Source organism: Euleptes europaea, chromosome 11 (assembly GCF_029931775.1).
Source record: "Euleptes europaea isolate rEulEur1 chromosome 11, rEulEur1.hap1, whole genome shotgun sequence".
In the NCBI taxonomy this organism is placed as follows: Eukaryota; Metazoa; Chordata; class Lepidosauria; order Squamata; family Sphaerodactylidae; genus Euleptes; species Euleptes europaea.
The window spans coordinates 10,046,298-10,067,573 of record NC_079322.1 but is presented as its reverse complement, the minus strand read 5'-3'; the positions used below and the strand labels follow the sequence as shown (position 1 = coordinate 10,067,573).

Sequence of the window (21,276 nt, the reverse complement as noted above, 5' to 3'; positions counted from 1 at the left end):
ATGATCCCCCCCCCCTGGGCCCATGACGTGCTGAGCCAAGAGGTCAGCCAGTTGTTGCAGAAGGGCCCGATTACTGAAATCCCCCCTTCTGACCTTCATTCAGGTTTTTACTCCAGGTGTTTCCTGATAGGACGTTTTTCTCCGTCCTTATCTATTTTGGACCTGAGGCAACTCAATAAACACCTCAGAGTTCGCTCTTTCAGGATGCTGTCTTTGCACAAGATCCTACCCCTTCTCCATGTGGGGGCTTGGTTTGGGGTGCTCGATTTAAAAGATGCCTACTTCCATGTGGCCGTACATAGGGCCTGCAGGAAGTACCTCAGATTTCAGTGTGATGAAAGTTTTATCAATACACTGTGCTCCCTTTTGGGTTGGCCACTTCTCCGAGGGTCTTCACCAAATGGATGGCAGTGGTCGTGGCTTACTTTGCAGAAAGGAGTTGCACCATATTCCCCTATCTGGATGATTGGCTGCTGGTAGCAGACTCCCCTGAGTCCCTTAAAGACGCAGTAGTGACGGTACTGCACACATTGGCATGTCTGGGTCTGGTCATCAATCTCCAAAAATCTAGATTGACACCTGTGCAGAGAATTGATTTTATTGGAGCGGAGTTGGATGCCTCCCTAGGGAGCACCTACCTTCCACTCTCCAGAATCACCTCCATTAGATCGTTGCTTAACGCTTTTACGAGATGTAGGCACCAGAAGGCGGTTAAAATTCAAAAACTGCTAGGCTTAATGGCATCAACGACGTCAGTGGTGGCTCATGCTAGGCTACGCATGAGACCCTTACAGTCTTGTTTCCTGCGGAAGTTCACACCTAATGTGGACCCACAGTACAAGAAACCATCCGCTCCTTAACCTGGTGGGGGGTGGAAGCCAACCTTAAAGAAGGTGTCCCGTTTGGAGTATTCCCGCATGACATCCAATTGTTCTCTGACGCTTCACTCACGGAATGGGGGGCGCATTGTGTGGGGGAGAGGGTGAATGGTTTTTGGTCTGCTCATGAGTCCACGCTGCACATTTACCTTTTGGAGCTTCAAGTTTGCCATTCCTCAATTTTCATGACAACAGGGTGGTATTAAGACCCTGTGTTCATTTCCTACCCAAGGTAGTGTCAGGAGCAGGCCATGAGGATGGTATGCGATAGTGTGATTGAGCTGCCTCCAGGTGCTGTTGTGCTATTCTGTCCAAGGCCAGTCTGTATCCTGCGTTTAGTCTTCATAGATTCCCATACTGTGGGAAATTCCAAGTACTCCTTCCTGCCTCTGGGAGGGGGGGTTGCCTGGGTTACCAGTTATCTCCTTTTGCTCTTCCATATATGCCTGTGCCTTACCTGTGCCTCTTACTAGTGTCCTTTTGAAATATGGCTTCTGTAACCTATTGATTATAACCAATAAAACTGCTTTCGTGGACTTGCCGTCTGCTGGAACCTGTTTATGGGTTTAATGCAGGGCTAGAGCTTACATTAGGACACTAGTCTTCCTATCCTTACTTGTTGACCTTGGCTGGAGCCCTGGAGGGTTCGCCTGGACACTCGTCTCCTCGACTCGGGGCGCACGACAAGCTCCCTGAGGACCCCGACTTTTTGTGTACCGTCTGGGAGGAGGCGCAGCGGACTTACGCGGAGTCCACCCAGCTGGTTGGGCAGGTGATTGATCAGTGTCGCCTGGCAGTGGCGACCCCTTGGAGGACTCGGGACGCTGATCTGTGGGCCCACAACGACCTTTTGGGACTTGATATTTTACTCGAGGAGGTCCGGTTGGCACAACAGGACTTTGCTACCCTAACATGGTTGTTGGCTGAGCTTGCGCTCCGTGGGCCGCAACAGGTGTTGGCGGCCCCAATCCCGGGGTCCGAGTTCTGTTTCCCAATGGCGGGAGCTCTCATGGGAGAGGTTCCGCAAACTGTTCTGGATCCCACCTTATGCCGCCGGGAAGCACAGAACGCTGCCGCCGGGACAGTCCTGGTTCTTTTGGATCTCACGCCGGCGACGGTGGCCGACGTCAAGAAGATACTCCAGAATTCGGTCCTGCCTCGGCGGACCTGGCTCGACAGGTCCAACCGCTGTTGGGCCAGCACAAGGAACTTCAAATGATCCTGGAGCAGGCTGCTAAACCAATTGTGACGGCTGCCGCCGCCACCAAACTCGAGGTGGACCGCATGCTCGCTGACCAGAGGCAGGTGGAGGAGCAACTGTTGGCGGATGCGGCCGCCGCCCGGGCGCGGGCGACAGCAGGAACGGGAGCGCGGGCGAAAGTTTACGGGGGATCAGACTGGTCTCTCCCCTCGTTGTCTTTGAACTCCCTGGAACCTGGCCTGCCCCGGGATGTAGCGTGCAGGCAGCGGCTCACCTTTGCTCCTGACATCCAAGAATATGAGGAGGAGGAGGACTTTTATGCTGAGGAGGGCGACTGGAATACAAACTACTGAGCCAGCCAAGCCCGACGGACTGGGGGGGCTGAGGAGGAGATCCATGCCTGAAGGTTTCAAAACCGAGAGCTCTTGGATCGTGTGGCCCATATGCAGGACCAAATGGACATGTTGATGCGTGAATACGGTCGCCTGCAGTGAGCACAAGTGGCACCTGCGCAGGCACTGATCCCAGGCCAGCAATCCCCCGGCCAGCAACCTCTGGCTCAGCCAGTACCACAGCAACCTCCAGGACAAGCGCCGCCGTGGCAGCCGGGACAGCTGGGACAACAACCCCCCTGCCAGCAGCCTCCAGCGCAGCCGGTGCCAGGACAGCCTCCGGCACCTCCACCAGTGGCACCGGTGGTGCAGTGGAAGCATTGCCCTGTTCTCTTCACCAAGTGGACAGTTACATGACAGAACAAGGGCATACCTTTCCCACGGAAGACATTCGAGTAAGGTTCGTTTCTTCGCTTCTAGCTGGAAAGGCTGCTTAATGGATGGTCCTCCAGTTTGACAACTGGGCCCGCTCCATACGGTCGCTTAATGAATTCATGCAAGCGTTGAGAAAGCGTTTTGAGGACCCGTTTCAAGGGGAGAAGGCCAAAGCGGCCCTCCTACAACTCCGTCAAGGATCCTCCTCAGTCCGAGAGTTTGCGGATGAGTTCCAAAGACTTGCTAATAAAATAGTGGACTGGAGTCACCCGGGTGCACTACTTCAGAGCAGCATTGCATCCTGAGATTCTAAACTGGGCATACATGCAGCAAGACCCAGTCACCTTGGAAGAGTGGATTTTACTGGCGGAAGAAGTAGAAAGCCGCCGCCAGTTTATTTCTCTTGCCCGACGGCAAACCAGGGAGGAGGGAAGCCAGAAAAACCCTCCCAAACCTGCCGCTCCTCAGACCCCATGGAGGCTGGCTCTACCTCCACCAGACCGAGCGTTGCGGTTTCAAAGGGGAGCCTGCCTTGTTTGCGGGGCCATGGGTCACTTCGCTGCCACTTGTCCGTCATGCCCGGGGTTGCCGAGTCCCACCCCCCAGCCAGGTGGGACTCCCCACGGGAGAGGATGCGCCCGGGGGAGAGGCACAGCAGCCGAGCAGAGCATCCCTCCAAGACGAAAAGCGCCCCCAGCTCTACACGCCGGAGTGTCTTACTCAGGCAGGAGTGTAGCGTGCAGGTAGTAACCAGGCCCGAGGTTTGGCCTCTGGTTTCAACAACAGCAATGGGAGTACTGCGTTGACCAGAGCCTGACGCAGGCTTTTCTCTTTCCGTGGACCGGGCTAGACCAAGGTAATTAGCAGGTAAAGGAGTAGAGGCACTTACCAGTCCAATCTCCTTGTTTCTCAGATCAGACGTCAGCTTGCACGCCAGGGTTGACTGGGATAGCTTCAGTTGCTTGGAGCTTCTGTTTGCTTCTCTCAGTCAGTGGCCTTCAACATGTGTTGAACCCACAAGAACTCTGGCAATCTGCCTGGCCTTTTATCAGCCTAGCGGTTCCAGCGTTTTCCACTCCTCCCTGATTAGGCTTGATTGTCTTTGCTCTCTCTCTCAAGGCCCACCTGGCCTTTTGCCTTCATTCCCTTAATTGAAGCCGGGCCCTGATTCTCTGCTTCTCAGCCGGTATGGGAGAACTTGCAGGCGAGGAGTCCTTCCTCTTCTTGCCTTAAGGGCACTGAATAAGGTTCAGAAAATGTCCAGGTCAGCAATCAGCTATAACATCAGACAATATATTTGCCAGGCCTACAAGGCCAGCAACGTTCTGATTCCGCTAGGCATGACACTGCACTCACTATGAAGTGGAGCTACCAATACAGCATTTGACCATCAAGCCTCGGAAGAAATATGTAAGGTGGCCATATAGTCCTCAATATTGACATTTTTCAGGCACTACAAGCTCAACTCCTCAGCCAGTGCTACCTTTGGACGCAGGGTGCTACAACAGGTGGTGGATGATGAGTAATGTCTACCCAGACTGAGGACACCGCTATTAGAAGTCCCAGATTTAAGATGCCCTCCTCCTCAGAGTGAGAAAATGGCAAAGTCTTATCAACCAATAATTGTCTCAGGCAACCAAGCGACAACGAAGACAGCTGACTCGCCTAACCTTAACCTAAATCAGTTCCTTCTTCCCTGTCATCCAAAACCTTTCTACGTTATAACAGTGTTTCCACCTGTTCTCATTATTGTTCTTGTTGATGATCCATATTTGTTATATTCTTCCTGTCATTGATCTAGCTTGGGAAGTACTCAAGCTGAGCTCTAGAGTTTCTCACCTGGGAGACAGCAGATGACTAGTTAGCCCTGCCTCCCTGAGTAGCCGGTGGGAATAACTGCTGCTTGCTCTGGTTTGCTCTCAGTAGTTGTTGGCCTGTAATTCTGTGATATAAACGCATTTGACGCAAAACTTTCCTCCATTCTCTTGGCCATTGGAAAAAACAGGACCGCCCACCAGTTAAGATTTTCATCCCAAGCCATGCTGCGTGTGTCTCTGCTTAGAGTAGTCATGCATGTGGTAACCACAGTCAGTCCCCCCCCCCAGTGGTGGGCACCTCCAGCTAGGGAACGGTTCTAGGTTCTCCTAGAAGCTCACTTTGTGCCTACTGTTTAAACTTTTAGTTGGTGGGATATTTTAACTTGACCAGGCTTCTAGTTGAGTTACCATTTTGTCCTGACCACCTTTGGGAAGGAGGAATGGAAGGAAGGACTGGAGGGATAGTGGGAGATGAGAGAAATGAAGAAAGGTGGGTGAAGGATGGAAGCAAGGGAAGATGAGAAGCTGTGAGGGCTGCAAGGCGGAGGGAAAGTGGAGGTAATGTGGGGAAGAGGATCAGCTGGGGGGGTGGTTGTCACATCTTTGCTTGTCCCCTAGCTGTTTTTGTAATCTTAGACTGATAGTTTGTGGTTGGTTGTGTTTTGTTCTTGCCAGCTGATCGTTTTAGTTTTGATAGAGCAGGTTGGTTTTTTGTTGGTTTTGATTGGCTGCTGTTGAGTTATTTTAATTTGTATGTATTATTTTATGGTTTTATATTGTGAGCTGTCTCGGGTGGTCTTGTTCTGAGGTGGCAGCATAGAAATATGTGTGGCCTAGGAGGCTTCTCCCTGCAAATGTGTTTTAGACTCTCAGTGAACTGAGAAAAGGAAAAGCAGTTGGACTGGCAACCCGTCCCACCTTTCCTTATTGCTAAACTTCCATGCACAGATAGAAGGGAAAGATTTGGTGTATTAACAGGTGTAACCATTCCATAAAGGACGCCAGACATGACATCATCATTTCCTTTTTAGTACATATTATAATGTTCTTCTAGAGATCCTGGGAAATCGTGTGTCTTTTTAAAAAATTGAACCTAATGAGATGTGTAAATATAGTTATCAGCCTGATTTACAATTTGATAATATAGAAGGAGGAACTTATTCTCTATTTCAAGCAAGAAATATTCATTAGCATTGGATCAGTAGCCTCAATATTGACCACAGCCGAGGAGCAATTTGTTCATGCTATAGTCAGTTCTTTGTCTCATGAGGGTTCGTATTTATCTATTCTATAGCAGTGCGCAATAGCAAAATACTTTAGATTTTTTAATTTACCTATTTTTATTGTCTTTGTATGAAAACTTCAAATTAAAATGTGGTAAGGAAATGTAACTGAAGCTACCTTCTTGTGAGTTGCAATGCCCAAAATTGCAACTTTGTGTGTATTGATATTTTTTAAAAATTAGTTTGCTTCCGAGGTTACCCCCCCCCCCCAATGTTCAGCCTAACATTGGCACAGGCTGTGCTTGCATTTGTTCACTTGCTGTCATTAGGAACTCTTAAAATGCAGTGTTTTTCCTAATATAGGCTCTGTGTTGATCAGGCTGAATGCTGAACCCATTCCCTCCCTGCCTTCTGTTCTGTGTTTGTAGTTACAGTGATCAAGAAATCAGATTCAGGGCTTATAGAGGGGACAATAGAGATGATGAAGCAGGCTATTCCTAAAACAGCATCTGGAAGCGACTTATCTGTTTTTCATGTTCTAATAATGGATTAATAGACAGTGTGTTTGAATCAATTTCAAGCAGAGACCTACTGTGTGTTCATAGTAAACAAATACATCTTTGCATGCTTTTTTGTTCTTATTACTGTAACAGATGGTGAGCCAATGCCTGTCTGCCGTACCTTCTCGAAGCCAGTGTATAGATATTGTCCAAAGTGGCATTTGTAACTACCTGGTAGGTAGTATTTTTAAATGCATTCTATGTTCAAGTCTGTTCTTATGTTTTCATTTGAGTCCAGTCCAGTTATTCATTGTGGTGGTGTGTAGGGATATGTTTGCCTGCTTCAGTTTGAATTGCAGACTTCTCAATTATTAGAACCAGTATTAATGCTTAGGCAATAGTTTTTCACCTTATAAGCTATTGCAGAAATTTTCATATTTTGCAGATATTAAAACCAGTGAGCTGTACCCACTAAGTTAAACGTGAAGGTAGAAGTAGTGTCACCTTGACCAGTATTCATTGATCCATCCTGTATGAAACAGTATGGCTATGAGGGCATACCATTTGCTGTTGAGTTTAAAATCGGGATTACTCCTCCTTACTCTTCAGCCAAAAGATGGCCAGTGCCTTTGTTATGTATGTAATCCCTGGCCCCCAGGATATCAAATGCTGCAGTGTACCTTATTCGTACAACCATATTTTTCTGGCCTGTTTTCATGCCGTGTCTTGAGCTTCATATGCTGCACCAGATCAGTTGCACTGATGTCATTATTGATGATATCAGTGCAACTCAAAGTCCATAAGAAGGGAAGGGCAGATTTTATATTGAAAAAATGTAACTGTTTGAAGGGCAAGTGGAAGTTATTCCTAGAATTGCCCTCTTGGACAGCCACAAGAGGTGTGAAAGATAATGAATTTGTTTTCTCTCCTAGGCAGGGCTGACTGTAATACCTGACAGCACGGCTGGATCTGTTTTGTGTGCCATTAGTAAGCTCTTGGATCAAGCGTGTCTCCTTAATGAAACTCTCTCCAAGTTCCTGGCTTCTTTGTGCTGCAGCCTTCTTTACCTCATCCTAACGATAGAGAGAGAAGACGAAGAACACCTGCAGAAGAGGTAAGCTTTTTAACATTAGTACTTAACTCTGAAAACATCTGCATCTGTAACAGCCGCTTCAATAACATTTGGAAAAAAACCTTCTGTTTGTGCCTGATGGTACAGTCTGTGGACCCAGTTGTATCCAAGCAAGCAGTCCCCTTAATCTTTGGATTTAGCCTGTGGTTTCATTAAGAACCGGAAAAATTACACTTAAGATACTGGATTTTATTAGTGTCCTTGTTCTAAGACACTGTTGCTGTTAAGTAGCCCATTCCTTGAACTCACTATAATTTAGAAGAGTTTTCAGGAATACCAATGTGCCATTTTTTGAATTGAATTTAGCCCAAAATAGGCAAAAGGTAAATCAGATAAGAGTGTTCTTCATTTGGGATGCCTTTTAGGAGTTGCTTTTTTCCATAGTAAGAAGTATAATTTAATTTCAGATGTTTTTGTGTAGTGGAAGCTTGAACTTTTTCTGTGTTGGCAGTATGTAACCTTTTTGTGATAACTTGGTTTTCTTTTCTTTGTATCCACTGAGTTCTTAGAAATGTGTCATTCAAAGTCTGTATTGTTCACCTGTTCTTTCACAGAGAGATGGACTGGGTACAAGAAACTTGTATCAAATTGAGGGGTGCCCTCGTTTTTATTCATGGTCTCTGTCTGTGCTCTCATCCGCTACCTATAGGGATGTACTGTGGGCTTCCTGTATTTCGCTGCTAACCACCCAGCCTCGAGTGTTGCGGCTGATGTTGCAGAGTCTTCAAGTGAGCAGAGTCCATCGGGAAGAGCTGCCTGTCCTCGCCCAGCTCCTTCGGTTGTTAATGCAACATGGGCAGCTTCGAAGTCATATGGTGACCAATGAGTTCCTGGTGAAACAGATTGTCAAGGATATCATGGTAGGAGGCCATTTTTCCTCACTGTATTTTAGCTTCGCTGCAGTGTGAGCATGAGTGTGCAACTGGCCCGAGCCCACCAGTTGCCAACCTGTTCTTTAATGAGAGCTACTTTTGAGTAAGGAACAATATCCCGAGCGACTCCCCTGCATGTTAGTGAGTTTTGATCAGTCCTAGAAACAGGATGTAGACTACGAAGAGCCAAGCAGCATGGAGATAAATCCTATGAAATAAAATCTGGTGTGGAGGTGGGGGAGCCTAGAGCAGGTCTTTTCACGGTCTCTTCCTGGGTCTTCTAGGAACCACACAAGCTGCTCTGCAGCAGCCGGTAAGCTGCTAGTGGACCCCTGCCTGCCCTAGCCTGGGGCCCACATTTGGAAGCTAAGTCTTCATTTCCACCTGAGGCTTCATTTCCCTTGTTACATTTTCCCCAAGACCAATTCTCAAGTTGTCTGCCAAGCATTTTCATTTTGGGTGGGGAGGGTATCTCAGAAGTTTTCACATTTTATTTTTATGAAAGCTAGCTAGCCTGTGATGGTTCTTTTTAGTCACTCTTAAGTCTCCAAGCTTTGGTTCCAAGTCGGTTCAGTTATTTTACCCATAAATAACATTAACCTTCATTTGGCGCAAAGACAAAAAAGCCTTTACTGTTATGTAGCTTAATAGATTAGCCTATTTCCTACAGTATGATGGAAAAAACCACTGTTTAAAACAGAGCATTGAGCTGCATGGTGTGAAAACCCCAAGCTATAACAGTGTGTTTTGATTGGCAGGCGCTGAAGAGTGGCGATGCCCAGGAGCAGTGGCTGACAGACCTTCATTACTATTCCAGCGTCTGCCTTGCCTCTCGTCCCCAAGGAACTGGTGCCGTTAACACGGTATATTAAACAGAACATCTGCATTTAGCAGAAAGCGTTTTCTGTTACGGATGCAAAATATCATTTTTTGTGTGGAAATTAAAGTAAGTTTTTAAAATTTGTTTGCATTTTGGTACCAAAAAAGTTACTTTTGTTGCCCTGATACAGAAATTTAAAAACTGGTCCTGAGCATGGAATTTGGAAAGCAACTTATTGCCACGGTAGTCAGTAAAGGCCAATCCCAGTTTCTGAACAGAAGATAATCTAAATGTCTAGTTTGAACGACTCTGTATAGAATATTAAAAGAAAGTAGACACATCAGTATTTTTCCTAAAAGGTATTAACTTTTTTTTGTTACTGCATTAAGCAGCAACTTCAGCTTGGCTTGCGTGTAAATAGTGGCTCAGCACATCACTTCAGCAGTAGCAACCTGCCTCCTTGCAGATCTGAACACTAGCCTCATAGGTCACAGAGGTGGATCTGGAGAGGTGCCGTTTGTACTTCCAGTATGATGCTTCAAGGCACCCAAGATGGTTGCCTCTAAGAAGGCTCTCAAGTAGCAGGACTGGGAGACATGAGTGTGTGGAGAGCTGCTGCCACTCAGAGTAGACCACACCAGACAAGAGACAACTGTGGTCTGAGTCGGTATAAGGCAGCTTCATCTGTTCAAGTGGCATTGGTGACATATATATTATCTTTTTAAGAGCACCTGTACCCTTAAATGCTACTGGTTCAAAATTGCTTGCTTTCCAAAGGGCAAACAAGCAGAGCGCAATAAGGTTTTATATTGTTCAGCAAGCCTAGAGTAAACTGGTTTTTGATCTAGTACAATACCAGGTTTCAAAAAATCAAATAAACCACGTACTCAGACTTTGAAAGGTGGCTCTAGTTTTTTACATCTAAACAGAGAGAAGCGTTCCAGTTTGTGCTGCTCAGTCAAGGAGGCCAAGGAAACTGCTCTGGACCTTCTCAGCCTCAGGCATGGCGTAAAGGGGTTAGCAGCGCCCTACTCCAAGCAGCACCATGGCCTCCTCTCTGGCTCCCTTCTCCCCCATTGAAGCTCATGTGGGTCCTCTAACGCTTCTGTAAAGCACCCATGCTTTTCAGGCTTCTTTGTCACTTGGGCAGCCAGGTTGTTTTGTGAGTCTTTGTACGGCCTGTGTGCCTGCCTGGAGATTTGTAGTTCCCACAACCAGCAGCTTCTGGGTCTAGCGCAGCTCTTTCCTGGTTCGAAGGATGCTCACCAGTCCTCTTCCCTAGTGTGCGAGTGTGTGTGTGTGTGTGTGGGTGATTTGTGTCAGAAAGTGGACTTCCATATCCACTTAAGCAATAATTAGTTATGCCATGACATTATTTATGGCCACAGGCAGGTATAACATGAATGAAAATGCTGTTTTCAGAATCAATTTTAATGTCCATGTAGAATTGATTTTCCTTTGAGCTATAATTTAGCCTTGCTTTCATGCCTTGATCTTGTGTACTTTGTTTTGACTGGTGGAGGGTCTCATATGATATGAATACTGCTTAAATTTCCCAGTGTTCTCCAGCACGCACAAATACTGCAGTCCACTTGCTGCAAAACAAAACAGAAAATAATGTCAGAAACAGACGTGTTGCAGATAGGCATAGCGGTCCATTAGAAAAAACGGAAAACAGTGTAAGAGCATTAAAAAAGAGCCCTTGCTGGATCAAACTGGCACTCCATTTCACTCAGCATCCTGTTTCACATGGGCCATCCAGATGCCCCTGCAAAGAGTGCAAGCAGAACATAAAGGCCACAGCCTGCCCCTCCGCAGCCTCCTAGCACTGGCTTTCAGAGGTTTACTGCAGCTCAGTAGGGAGCCTTCCTTGTAGCCAATGATGGACCATCCCTTTTAAAGCTATCTGTTTGTGGCCGTGGCTTTGTCCTCTGATGGTGAACTTCACATGTCTTTTAAGTAATAACATCTTTTGTGATATTTTAGTCCTCTTAATATGTTGAGGAAGCTTTTGCGTTCCCTGGAAAAAGTTTGTGCAGGGGAAGTAAAAGAGATAATTCAGGAAATGGAGGGAAAGGCCTAAAGTTTTCAGTTTGTGAAAGTAGATGCAGCTGAGTGTAAAAACATTTCATGTTGAAGCAAAGCCACTGGGTCAGAGAAGCAAGCATACTTGACGTTTTTCTATTCTTAATTTTGCCTTACCCAGATGAAAGCCTCAAACGGTAAAAAGTAGTTCCCAAAATGGGCACAGAACCCCAATCAGCAAGGTATTTTCTCCAAACAGCTTACTCTCCTTTTTACTGTGTCCCCATTGTCTAGTCCCGGGATCCCCGACCTTTAGATACCTGTAGAATTCTGATACCGTGTGGTGGGCACATCCGTAAAATGGCTGCCACAGGAAGCACACAGCCAGCCACAAAATGGCTGCTTCAGTTTTCCTTCAGTCGTACAGTGAGGTTTCCCTGCCTCAGTCCCCCAGCAGTGCTAGAACCCCCACGCACATACACACACACACACAGCCAGGGCTTTTTCTGTGTTTCTTTTTTTTAAATTGGCAATCGAATACTATCATTATAACATTTTAACAATCTGTATTGGCTGCCATGTGGGCAGGACCAGGAAAATCTGAAATTTGTTCCCAAAATGTCAAAGCCGAGAGGGGCATAAATGCCCTATGATGCTGAGGGAAAGCGGGGGGGGGGGGGGGAGAAACACCCATGTGGAAAAGGTCTGGATCTTCATGGTGGAAAATGCATCAGTGCCTCTAAAAAAGCAGCCCTGTGCCTCTGTCTGCAATGTATGACGCTACCCAATGTGTGGTGTGGCTGACGGCTTTATCCCTTTCCCTGCAGCTACTGCAGATACGAAAAAATGGCCACAGGAACCCCCAAAAAGTTAATTCAAAGCCTTAGACAACTCTTAAAACAATCTTTAATAATCACAACTTGTTCGTCTTGATACCACACTCACCTAGGTGTGAGATAGTGCTACATTATGATTAGGGGACTAGAGAAAGCATCCTATGGGGAGCGGTTAGGATGCTTAGGACTGTTTAGCTTGGAAAGAAGGCGGCTAAGGGGAGACATGATAGAGGTCTATAAAATTATGCATGGTTTGGAGAGAGTGGACAGGGAGGTTTTCTCCCTCTCCCATACTAGAATACAGGATCATCTGCTAAAGCTGGAGGGCGAGAGATTCAAAACAGATAAAAGGAAGTATTTTTTCACACAACACATAGTTAAATTGTGGAACTCCCTGCCCCAGGATGTGGTGATGGCTGCCAGCTTGGAGGGCTTTAAGAGGGGGGTGGGCATGTTCATGGAGGAGAGGGGTATTCATGGCTATTAGTTAGAATGGATACAAGTCATGCTGCATACCTATTCTCTCTAGTATTAGAGGAGCATGCCTATTATTTTGGGTGCGGTGGAACACAGGCAGGATGCTGCTGCTGCTGCTGTCGTCTTGTTTGTGGCTTCCTAGAGGCACCTGGTTGGCCACTGTGTGAACAGACTGCTGGACTTGATGGGCCTTGGTCTGATCCAGCAGGGCCTTTCTTATGTTCTTAAGATCTTACTATGTTCAGTAAAAGTTTACCTGTGGCTTTTAGGTGGCTGCCACTGACATAAGTTTAGATGCCTTAACCATCAACTTGAATGCAAGCTTCTCTTTTAGAAGGCAGCAGGTGGTAGCCTGTGAAGCTCAGAATTTCTCTGCATATGCCCTGGATGGGGTGTGTGCCTGTCTTGTTTGCTTTCCCTCTAATTACATCACTGTCAATAATCTGCTTGAAAAGTTGCCCCTCCCACGGCCTCTGAGGAGCATCTTGCCTGACAGCATGGGGGCTGCATTAGAGAGCACTCAAGAGACTCGATACGCAGCGCAGCACGTTGTATCCTGGCCTGTAAAAGTGCTGAACTCGCAGCCAGCTGCACTCCTCAACCCCTTCTCCTGCTTTCCACCACTTCTCAGCTACCCAGTGTGATGCAGGGCTCAGAGAGTTGGACGCACCAGGTTTGAAGCCACTCAAGCTCCTTTGGCACAGTCACTGACTCAGCCTGACTTCCTCAGAGGGGGGTATTGTTGGAATAAAAGTGGGGAGGGTGAGAGTAAGAAACACGAGCAAGAGTAGAAGGGGCCTGAGTAGAAGGGGCCTGGCCTGGCCTCTTCTTCGCATTCCTCCAGGCAGAACAAACATGCCTTTTCCCATATTACTAACTGACCTGGTTCCTCCCCATCCCTACGGAAACGGCTACTACTGTGCGAGGTAACTGCCGCAGCAGAGAAGAGAAACTTGCAGTGCTGCTCCAGCTTAAAAGTTGAAGCCCACAGTAGCCCATCTGACTTCCATGCCGACTTCCACATTCAACAAGTTGCATGACTATTAAATGCAGTGCTCTGACAGATGTCAGACAGAGTCCATTCTAATCAACTCTAAAAACATATGTCAAACACATACTTGGAAATTAACCACTGACAGCTCTGAACTTTAAAAAAAAACGTTCTCATTGTTATTCATGAAGGAAAATCTCCTGGCATTTTTAGACAGGGCCAAAGCTGCCCATCTGGTGGGTGAAAGTCAGCACTGTGCTGAACAGCCTGGGCAAAACCCCTATCATTGTCTTACTCATCACCACGTTATGAAAAGGTAAAGGCCACTTGAGACAGCCAAAGCCCTCTGATTGGAGTCCCCAAAATACCTCCAGAGGCGGGAGGTATATGTTCTGGGTGGAAAAACAAACACAAAGGCGATGGATTAGAATTTACTGGGAACTTCTAAAGCCCCTTTCAGATGAATCACAGTTGTATGAAAGTCGGCAGATGAAGACTTCTCTGATAATTCTCCAAGTTATATTCAGGATGGCGCAACAAAGAAGCCTTTTGTGATCCCAGCACAGAGAAATCTGACAGTAATTAGAACATAAATCTGCACTTGCATTGAGCTCTGGCTTGGAGACCTTTGGAAAGCAGCAAGAAGAGAGATCAAATCAACTTTTCTGCATCAGCACATGGAATTAATGCCTGATACTGGAATTTAATCAAAAGGGATGACATTACTCGGGTTTTTTTAAGTTCACTCATTAACTTATTTATTATGACTTAACCTTTTTTTTTTGGCATATGTGTTTTACTTTATTGAGGTACATAACCAGCATAAGTCAAGTGAGACCATTATAGCCCCACACACAAAATACACAGCTGTCAATACAAAACAATACTTTGCACTATATACCTAAAAAATAACCCCTATAAGACAGAATGCATAAACACAGACCCAGAAAACCTAGAACCCATTAATCTTCCTTCTTGAGTTCTTTGCGGATCCTAACCGCTGCAGCCAGGAATCTGGCGCATGCAAGAGAAACCTGAGGATTAGAATTCACTATAAGCAGGTTACCTAACTGACAATCTGAGAGACCTGAAAGTCTCTGTAGCAGGGGTTGTAAATACTTATCACGAATTTCTTTATAGAACCCACACCCCAACAGGATATGTTCGATTGTTTCCAATTTGCTGGTACCACACGAACAGATGTGCTCTGCCATTGGTACCTTTTTGTAACGGCCCTCCAGAACCGCTGAAGGGAAGGAACCACATCGGGCCATTGAAAACACTCTTCTATATGCCGGAACTATCAAATTCGATAAATAGGGAACCGGCAAAGCCACATATCTCTTCTCGGGGGAGCTAGAAAATATGGAACCATTGCAATATTGTTCTGTCTCAGTATCAAACATTCTCTGCTTGACTATGGCTTTTGCTTGGTCCAAGGCCATTATTATCTGGAGAGACTCAGGTGAGAAACCCAGCATGAACACCTTCTGATGAATGGCTCTGAGCCAAGTGGAACAATGGTCATCTTTAAGTATTAACGAAGTAATATCAGAGGTGCAATGACTAAGCTTAAGCCATGCATGAAGCAAGACTTACCCTTGCCTCAATTCTTAATAACCCTGTTTCTAGGCATAGGGTAGCATTAGAGACACTTCCCGGGAATCGGAAAATAGCGCTTAGAAACTTGGAACCATTTCTAGAGGAACAAAACTAAATGGAGGTTGGCCCAATAAAGTCCCATATAAAAGTGGTATAGTCTTAGCAAGGAGTAATTTTAGGGCCACTGGTATATGACTTAAACTGAATTTTGCATTTCACAGTACTAATAATTTTTTTTATCAAATTCCATAATATTCCTGTTGAAGGAGCATGTTACTGTCTCTGGTTGAGAACTGGTTTCCGGTTTTTACAATTTAACCCAATGGCGCACAACTTGTTATGTAGCAAGATCCACATGAACTGTGAGCTAGATGTCCACAGCTACTTTGTGTGTTTTAGTGTAATTTCCATACTTCTTTCATGAATCAGACATGGGGCAAAACACAGCTGATGGATGTATCCGCTGAACACTCCTTAAAACCAGTCCCTTCAAAAAAGCTTTAGAAATGGACCCCAAAATCTCAGTTTGAAAGTCAATACTTTTTAGTTTCAATGCTTCTTATTCCTTCAGTGGTCAAGGATCCCTGGCTCAGGGACATGATATGCTTTTTAATAGTGTGAATGGTTAACACTTTGGAAGAACATTCAAAGACCTGATCAATGGATGAATAAGCTTGATTAGTAATGAGGAGGAAATTAAATTGGCTTATTTTTATCTGGCTATTGTTCTGTTTAAGTAGGGCTACACCAAACACTTTGTTTCAATTATGGTGGCAAAGGTAATGTTTTAGAGATGTCCAAAATGTCCCACCCCACTCAAGTTCATTGCCTTTTCACAGTCTGGGTGTGGTGTCGTTGTAATTATTATTTTTAAAAATTGGACCCTCCCTGGAATAAGTAGTTCCAGTTGATCAAGTATGATGATGTCATAGCACTATGTAGTCTGTAAGATTTGGTTACATGATGACATCACAAAACCAAATGAGAACACAAGCAGTACTTTCTGGATCAGCATTATGTTGTTGAAGAAGAGTTGGTTTTTATATGCCGACTTTCTCTACCACTTAAGGGAGACTCAAACCAGCTTATAATCACCTTCCCTTCCCCTCCCCACAACAGACACCCTGTGAGGTGGGTGGAGCTGAGAATGTGGCTTGCCCAAGGTCAACCAGCTGGCTTCATGTGGAGGAGTGGGGAGTCAAACCCGGTTCTCCAGATCAGACTCCACCTCTACAAGCCACTGCTTTTAACCACTACACCACGCTGGTCTAGTTTATTCCATGGTGTTTAGACGTTTGTCCCTATAACAAGCCCATAGCTGAGCAGACGAAGGCTTACTTTCTTTTAAGATGGAGAAAAAAGATATGTGGAACCTGTGAGGAGGTCATACAAATATGTTATATTTTAAACCCTGCCTTGTGTAGTTTCCTTGCCTGCATCTAGATGCCAAACACAGTCCTCACTCTAAATGGGCAAACAATTCTTTCGGCCCCTTTCATGTTGCCCCCCTCACCCAAAAATCTGCTGAAATGCTACTGCTGAAAACTTGCATGAAAAGCCACGGCACTTCCCTCATTTCAGTGTTCCAATAAAATCAATACACAGGTCCAAACTGTACCTGATAGCATCTGTAGTTCAGAAACTTTATGCTTTGAGGATGGAGGTCTGGTTGGATGATACACTCTTCCCTCTTGAGAGCGCCCTTTACAGACAAGGAAAACAGCTTTCAAAAGCTATGAAGAATAAGCATTCTTATATTTATGTTTTTACAAACATTCTCTCGTGCTATGTTCACATCTTAAAATGTAAAGAAGGTTCTAATGTAATTTTTATAAATGGCGAAACAAAATAATCTCATCAATTTAATCCCATTACCACTCCTGCACTTAGATCAGCAAGTAGTTTGTTGCATCTTTCTGAATGCATTTCTTACATGTATAGTCAGCAAAAAATATTTTTTCTTTTCTGACAATTTGTTTCATTTATTAATTCAAACTGTGTTTTAATGCTGACTTTCCCAATCTCCAAAGGAGTGAAGCAGGGCTGCCTACTCGCTCTGGCCTTATTTAATCTGTTTCTGTTGGACTTACCATCTTACTTATCTACGTCCGAAAACTTTGTAACTAGGATGAACTCCTTACCAGTTCCCCTTCTGCTCTATGCGGACGATGCCGTTCTCCTATCCATCATTAAAATTGCCCTCCAACGGCTTTTATCCGCCTTCTCTGTGTTCACAGAATGACTTAATAATCAATTCTGAGAAATCAAAGATTATGATTTTTTCTAAAACCTGGAAGCGCCATACATGGAGAATCGACGGTAATTCAGTCGAACAAGTCAAGTCCTTCAGATACCTTGGCCTCCTTTTTCATTACAACCTCAATTGGTCGCACCACCGGAAAGCAGCGACTATTGCAGCAAGAAGTCAATCCCAAGCGGTGGCACGCTTTCACTATAAAGACGGACACCAGTTTGTTCCTGCAGCTATTCAGATTTACATGTTGAAAGTCTCCAATCAATTACTCTATGGAGCCCCCGTTTGGATCCAAGCCCTTACTTTGGATGTTGATCGCAGCTTGACCTTCTTTTTGCGGCGAATACTGGGTTTACCCAGTTCGGTTAACCTTTACACTCTTTGCAAAGAGTTTGGCCTCCATCTTCCATCCACAAGAGCTTGGATTGCCACCGCTAAGCTGTGGCTACATATCCACTTCCGCTCTGATCCCTCCACTTAATTGTACGACATGTTAACAGATTCTTACATCTCCCTGTGGTATCAGCACATTCGGCTGAAAATTAATTCCTTAGGAATTAAGTTAGACTCTCTAAATAATTGTGATGAGTCCCATATCCTTTTTATCATCCGGCAAAGAATAAGGGATACTGAGGAACAGATTATATCGGCAGACTCCAGGATGACATGCTCCCCCAGTTTTCAAGGATTGTCGACCTATACCCCAGGGGGAGCCCCTTACATTCAAGATATCACCAATCCCCTTCATCGGCAGGCTTTTATGCTCGCCAGGCTGAATGTCTTTCCCTCGGCAGTCCTTTTCGGGAGATTTCATAATAAAGATAGATTATGCAAATACTGTCTCCTTGAACCTGACTCTTTAACTCACATTTTACTGCTCTGCCCCTTCTTTTCTAGTCTAAGAAATCGCTTCATAGACCCAATTATTATGAATTTCCCTGACCCAGCGAAGAGGACCACCCAACTCTTAATAGCCGATAAGTGCCCCTACATGACCGAAGCAGTTGCCGAATATTTGGCAAAATTTTAACTATGAATCTCTGCACTGACAAGCAATAGCTTGTCTATTGCAAACGATACCTGTGTTTATAACGCTTTTTTACTACTGTATTTTATTGAACCTGATAAGTTTTGTATTGCCTTAACCTGTTTTTTTATGCCATTAAAGGTTTGATGTATTGAATGCTGACTTAAGCGCAGCAACACCATAATAGAATAAAAGTGTGATTATGTTAAAGATCAAGATATGTCTTTGAAGCTAAGAATATTCAATGAGATTGGACACCTTGGAAACTGTTGTGTGTTAACCCACCTCCACACATACGCACGCACACACACACGTGCACATGCACGCACACACACAGTATTGGGGAAAACCAGGAATTCTGAGGAAAATATGCATACCAGCAATGATGGTCCTCTAAGCATAGTTTCAGATGGCTGAGAACAGGCTAGTAACTGCTTCAGAGCAAACTGCCTGGCTCCTGCGCCGTGTGGTGTGGCAGGCGTTTCTAGCTTTCAGCCCATCAACTCTGGTTCCAGGGAGTTGTGGGGAAGGCAGTGGTGGCAAGGGATAGTGGTCAGGGACAGAGATGGCACCCCTTGAGATGCCGTTGGGCCAGATGCCTTAAAGTCTGAGAAAAGACCCCAGACTCAGCACCCTGCATCTCTAGTTTAAAGGATCTGAAGTGTCAGACGGAAGAATCTCGGCCAGAGATGCTGGAAAGACACTAACAGTCTGACCAGGTGTTATCTGTACTCCCGTGTTCATCAACTGGTTGTTCTGAGGCAAATGAGCCTTCCAGCAGGGATACCCTATGGCTAAGCTTTACTTTTCATCAGTCTCCTAACCCTAATCCCTTTACAATTTAACTTCAACATACTTCTTGAGCAGACACCATCATCCAGAAGAATGCTAGGTTTAGTAGGGAGTCACGGATTAAAGTAACCTACTGACAAATACTTCTATGTTGTCCTGTGGAAATGTCACTTTTATGTAGTTGATAACCTAGGGAGAGTGGGCATCTTTCAAATCATTAAGAGGAGCTACTTTTCCTACCTGGGACAAAAGCTACTGATCCAAGGTATTATCAGCCAGAGATCCAATGGGTTGGATCCATTGTTTTCTTTCCACTAACTAAGGAATCATCCACCAGAACAAGGCTCCTCACTAAATGGAAGTCACATCCAAGCCAATGTTTTGTAAAAAAGCAGTTCTGAAGTAAGTAAAAACTGCCTTGTGGAATCTGACCAAGACCCATGTCCTGGAACAGTCTTCTAACTGGGGCTTTCTAAGCCAAGGGCTGGCTGTGTAAAGCCAGGGAATTGCAGGATTGCGCCCTGTTTTCTAGGTCAAACAATCGGAAAGGATTCCATTGCCGTGGGAACCCTGTTGGCAGTTGCAAAGAGGCTGAGGCTGGACTTGAGGGGCCCGGCTTGGCTCTGGCTTCCCGTTGGGGAGGGGGGAGAAGAAGGTGGAAGAGAAGACCAGACAGGGTGGCATAGCTAGATTAGGGGAGTGTGAGATAGGGGCATTAGGATTACCTGATGCTCTGACTGTGCCCTTGTAACTGAGTAATCTGGGGATTGAACTCCTAAACCAACGCGCTTAGTCACCTGTGCAATGTTCCTTTTCGAACTGACCCCCATTGCTGAGCCCTCTCAGGAAAGTCCAGTTTGCCCCGGTCTGCTTGGTGACTGGCCTTAGGAAAGAGGGGTTGAGGGAGTGGGTTCCTTCTCACCTGTGGCTGCCCCAGCTGTACGCTACTTGGCATGACCACTTTGGAGTGATCCAGGGGCCTTTCGTTACCTCAAGCGGGAGGGAAGAAGTCCAAGGCAGCCCCCTCTAGTCAACCCTTGGTGGTGGTTGCAGTACGCCATCAACTCTGAAGCCGGGGGGAGGGACAAGGAGAGATCTGAAGATCGTTCCTGGCCTTTCCTCTCAGCCCTTGGCATCTCTTCTGAGACACCATGTTGTGTGCTAGGATGCAACCCTGGAGGTAGTTTAGTCCCGCATTCCACATCCAACTGTGGGCGTCCAAATAACCCAGGAAGACTCAAGTGGGAAAGGCAGTATGGTGCTGACAACTATCCCTTGCTGACTGTCTCCAGCCACTGAGATTCCATTTCACTAGTATGGCTAACAATAATGATATAGTTCAGTTCTTATTACACTCCATGACCAGTAGGACAATAATGATATATCTGTCCTAATAATCTGTTCAGGATCATTTCTGTCCTGATAATTTTTAAACAACAACAATTGTTATAGGGTGTTCAAATCTTTTCACAGAGAGCATCACAACACTGAACAGATGGATCACATTTGCATGCAAAAATGGATTTCAGATTCTGGTAGGTTTATGAAGCCAGTAGCACATTCCAAAATTTCAGATTATTATCAACATATGAATGCTCCCCCCCCCCCAGACAAAGTGCCCAACAACATGCAGCTTTACCATATATCTGCTTCAGGGTAGATGGCGTGAATGTGGAATTTACAGCTGAGCTGCTTTTGTTCATGGATTTGACGTTTTTGCCCAGGGAAACTGATTTCAGTGAGGTACGGTTCAGCTGCTTTTCCCAAGCGACCTCAATGCAAAAGGCAGCTGTCTCTTGGTGCCATTTGTCTTTATCTTCTTTGCACTGATGCTTAGTACTAAGGAGCCGGAGGAACCGCCTCCTTAAGTGGTGGCTGCACAGAGGAGAGAAAGCGAAAATAAGGCTCAGGTTTGGTGACTGGTTTCCAACCCCATGAACCAGTTTACATGGTAAGTGACTAGGAAAACAACTGACTCATTGGTGGAAAAAAAAGGTTTCCTCTCTTAATTCACCTCTGTGTTTTGTTCTGCCTACACTCTTTTCTTTTTTAATTATGCTGA

General features: G+C 45.5%; 2 protein-coding genes across 2 annotated transcripts in view; one reads left to right on the top strand and one right to left on the bottom strand.

The window, feature by feature from the left end:
* The window catches only part of TEX10 (testis expressed 10), a 62,120-nt gene extending 52,858 nt beyond the window's left edge, over positions 1 to 9,262 (top strand). The window contains exons 11-14 of the mRNA XM_056857987.1: positions 6,540 to 6,620; positions 7,319 to 7,500; positions 8,168 to 8,378; positions 9,149 to 9,262. Of these exons, the coding sequence (XP_056713965.1) occupies positions 6,540 to 6,620; positions 7,319 to 7,500; positions 8,168 to 8,378; positions 9,149 to 9,262 (588 nt within the window). The remainder of the gene's footprint in view (positions 1 to 6,539; positions 6,621 to 7,318; positions 7,501 to 8,167; positions 8,379 to 9,148) is intronic.
* Positions 9,263 to 10,673: 1,411 nt separating this feature from the next.
* The window catches only part of INVS (inversin), a 156,825-nt gene continuing 146,222 nt past the window's right edge, over positions 10,674 to 21,276 (bottom strand). The window contains 4 exon segments of the mRNA XM_056857869.1: positions 10,674 to 10,725; positions 10,727 to 10,805; positions 16,760 to 16,843; positions 20,854 to 21,089. Coding sequence (XP_056713847.1) covers positions 10,674 to 10,725; positions 10,727 to 10,805; positions 16,760 to 16,843; positions 20,854 to 21,089 — 451 coding nt within the window.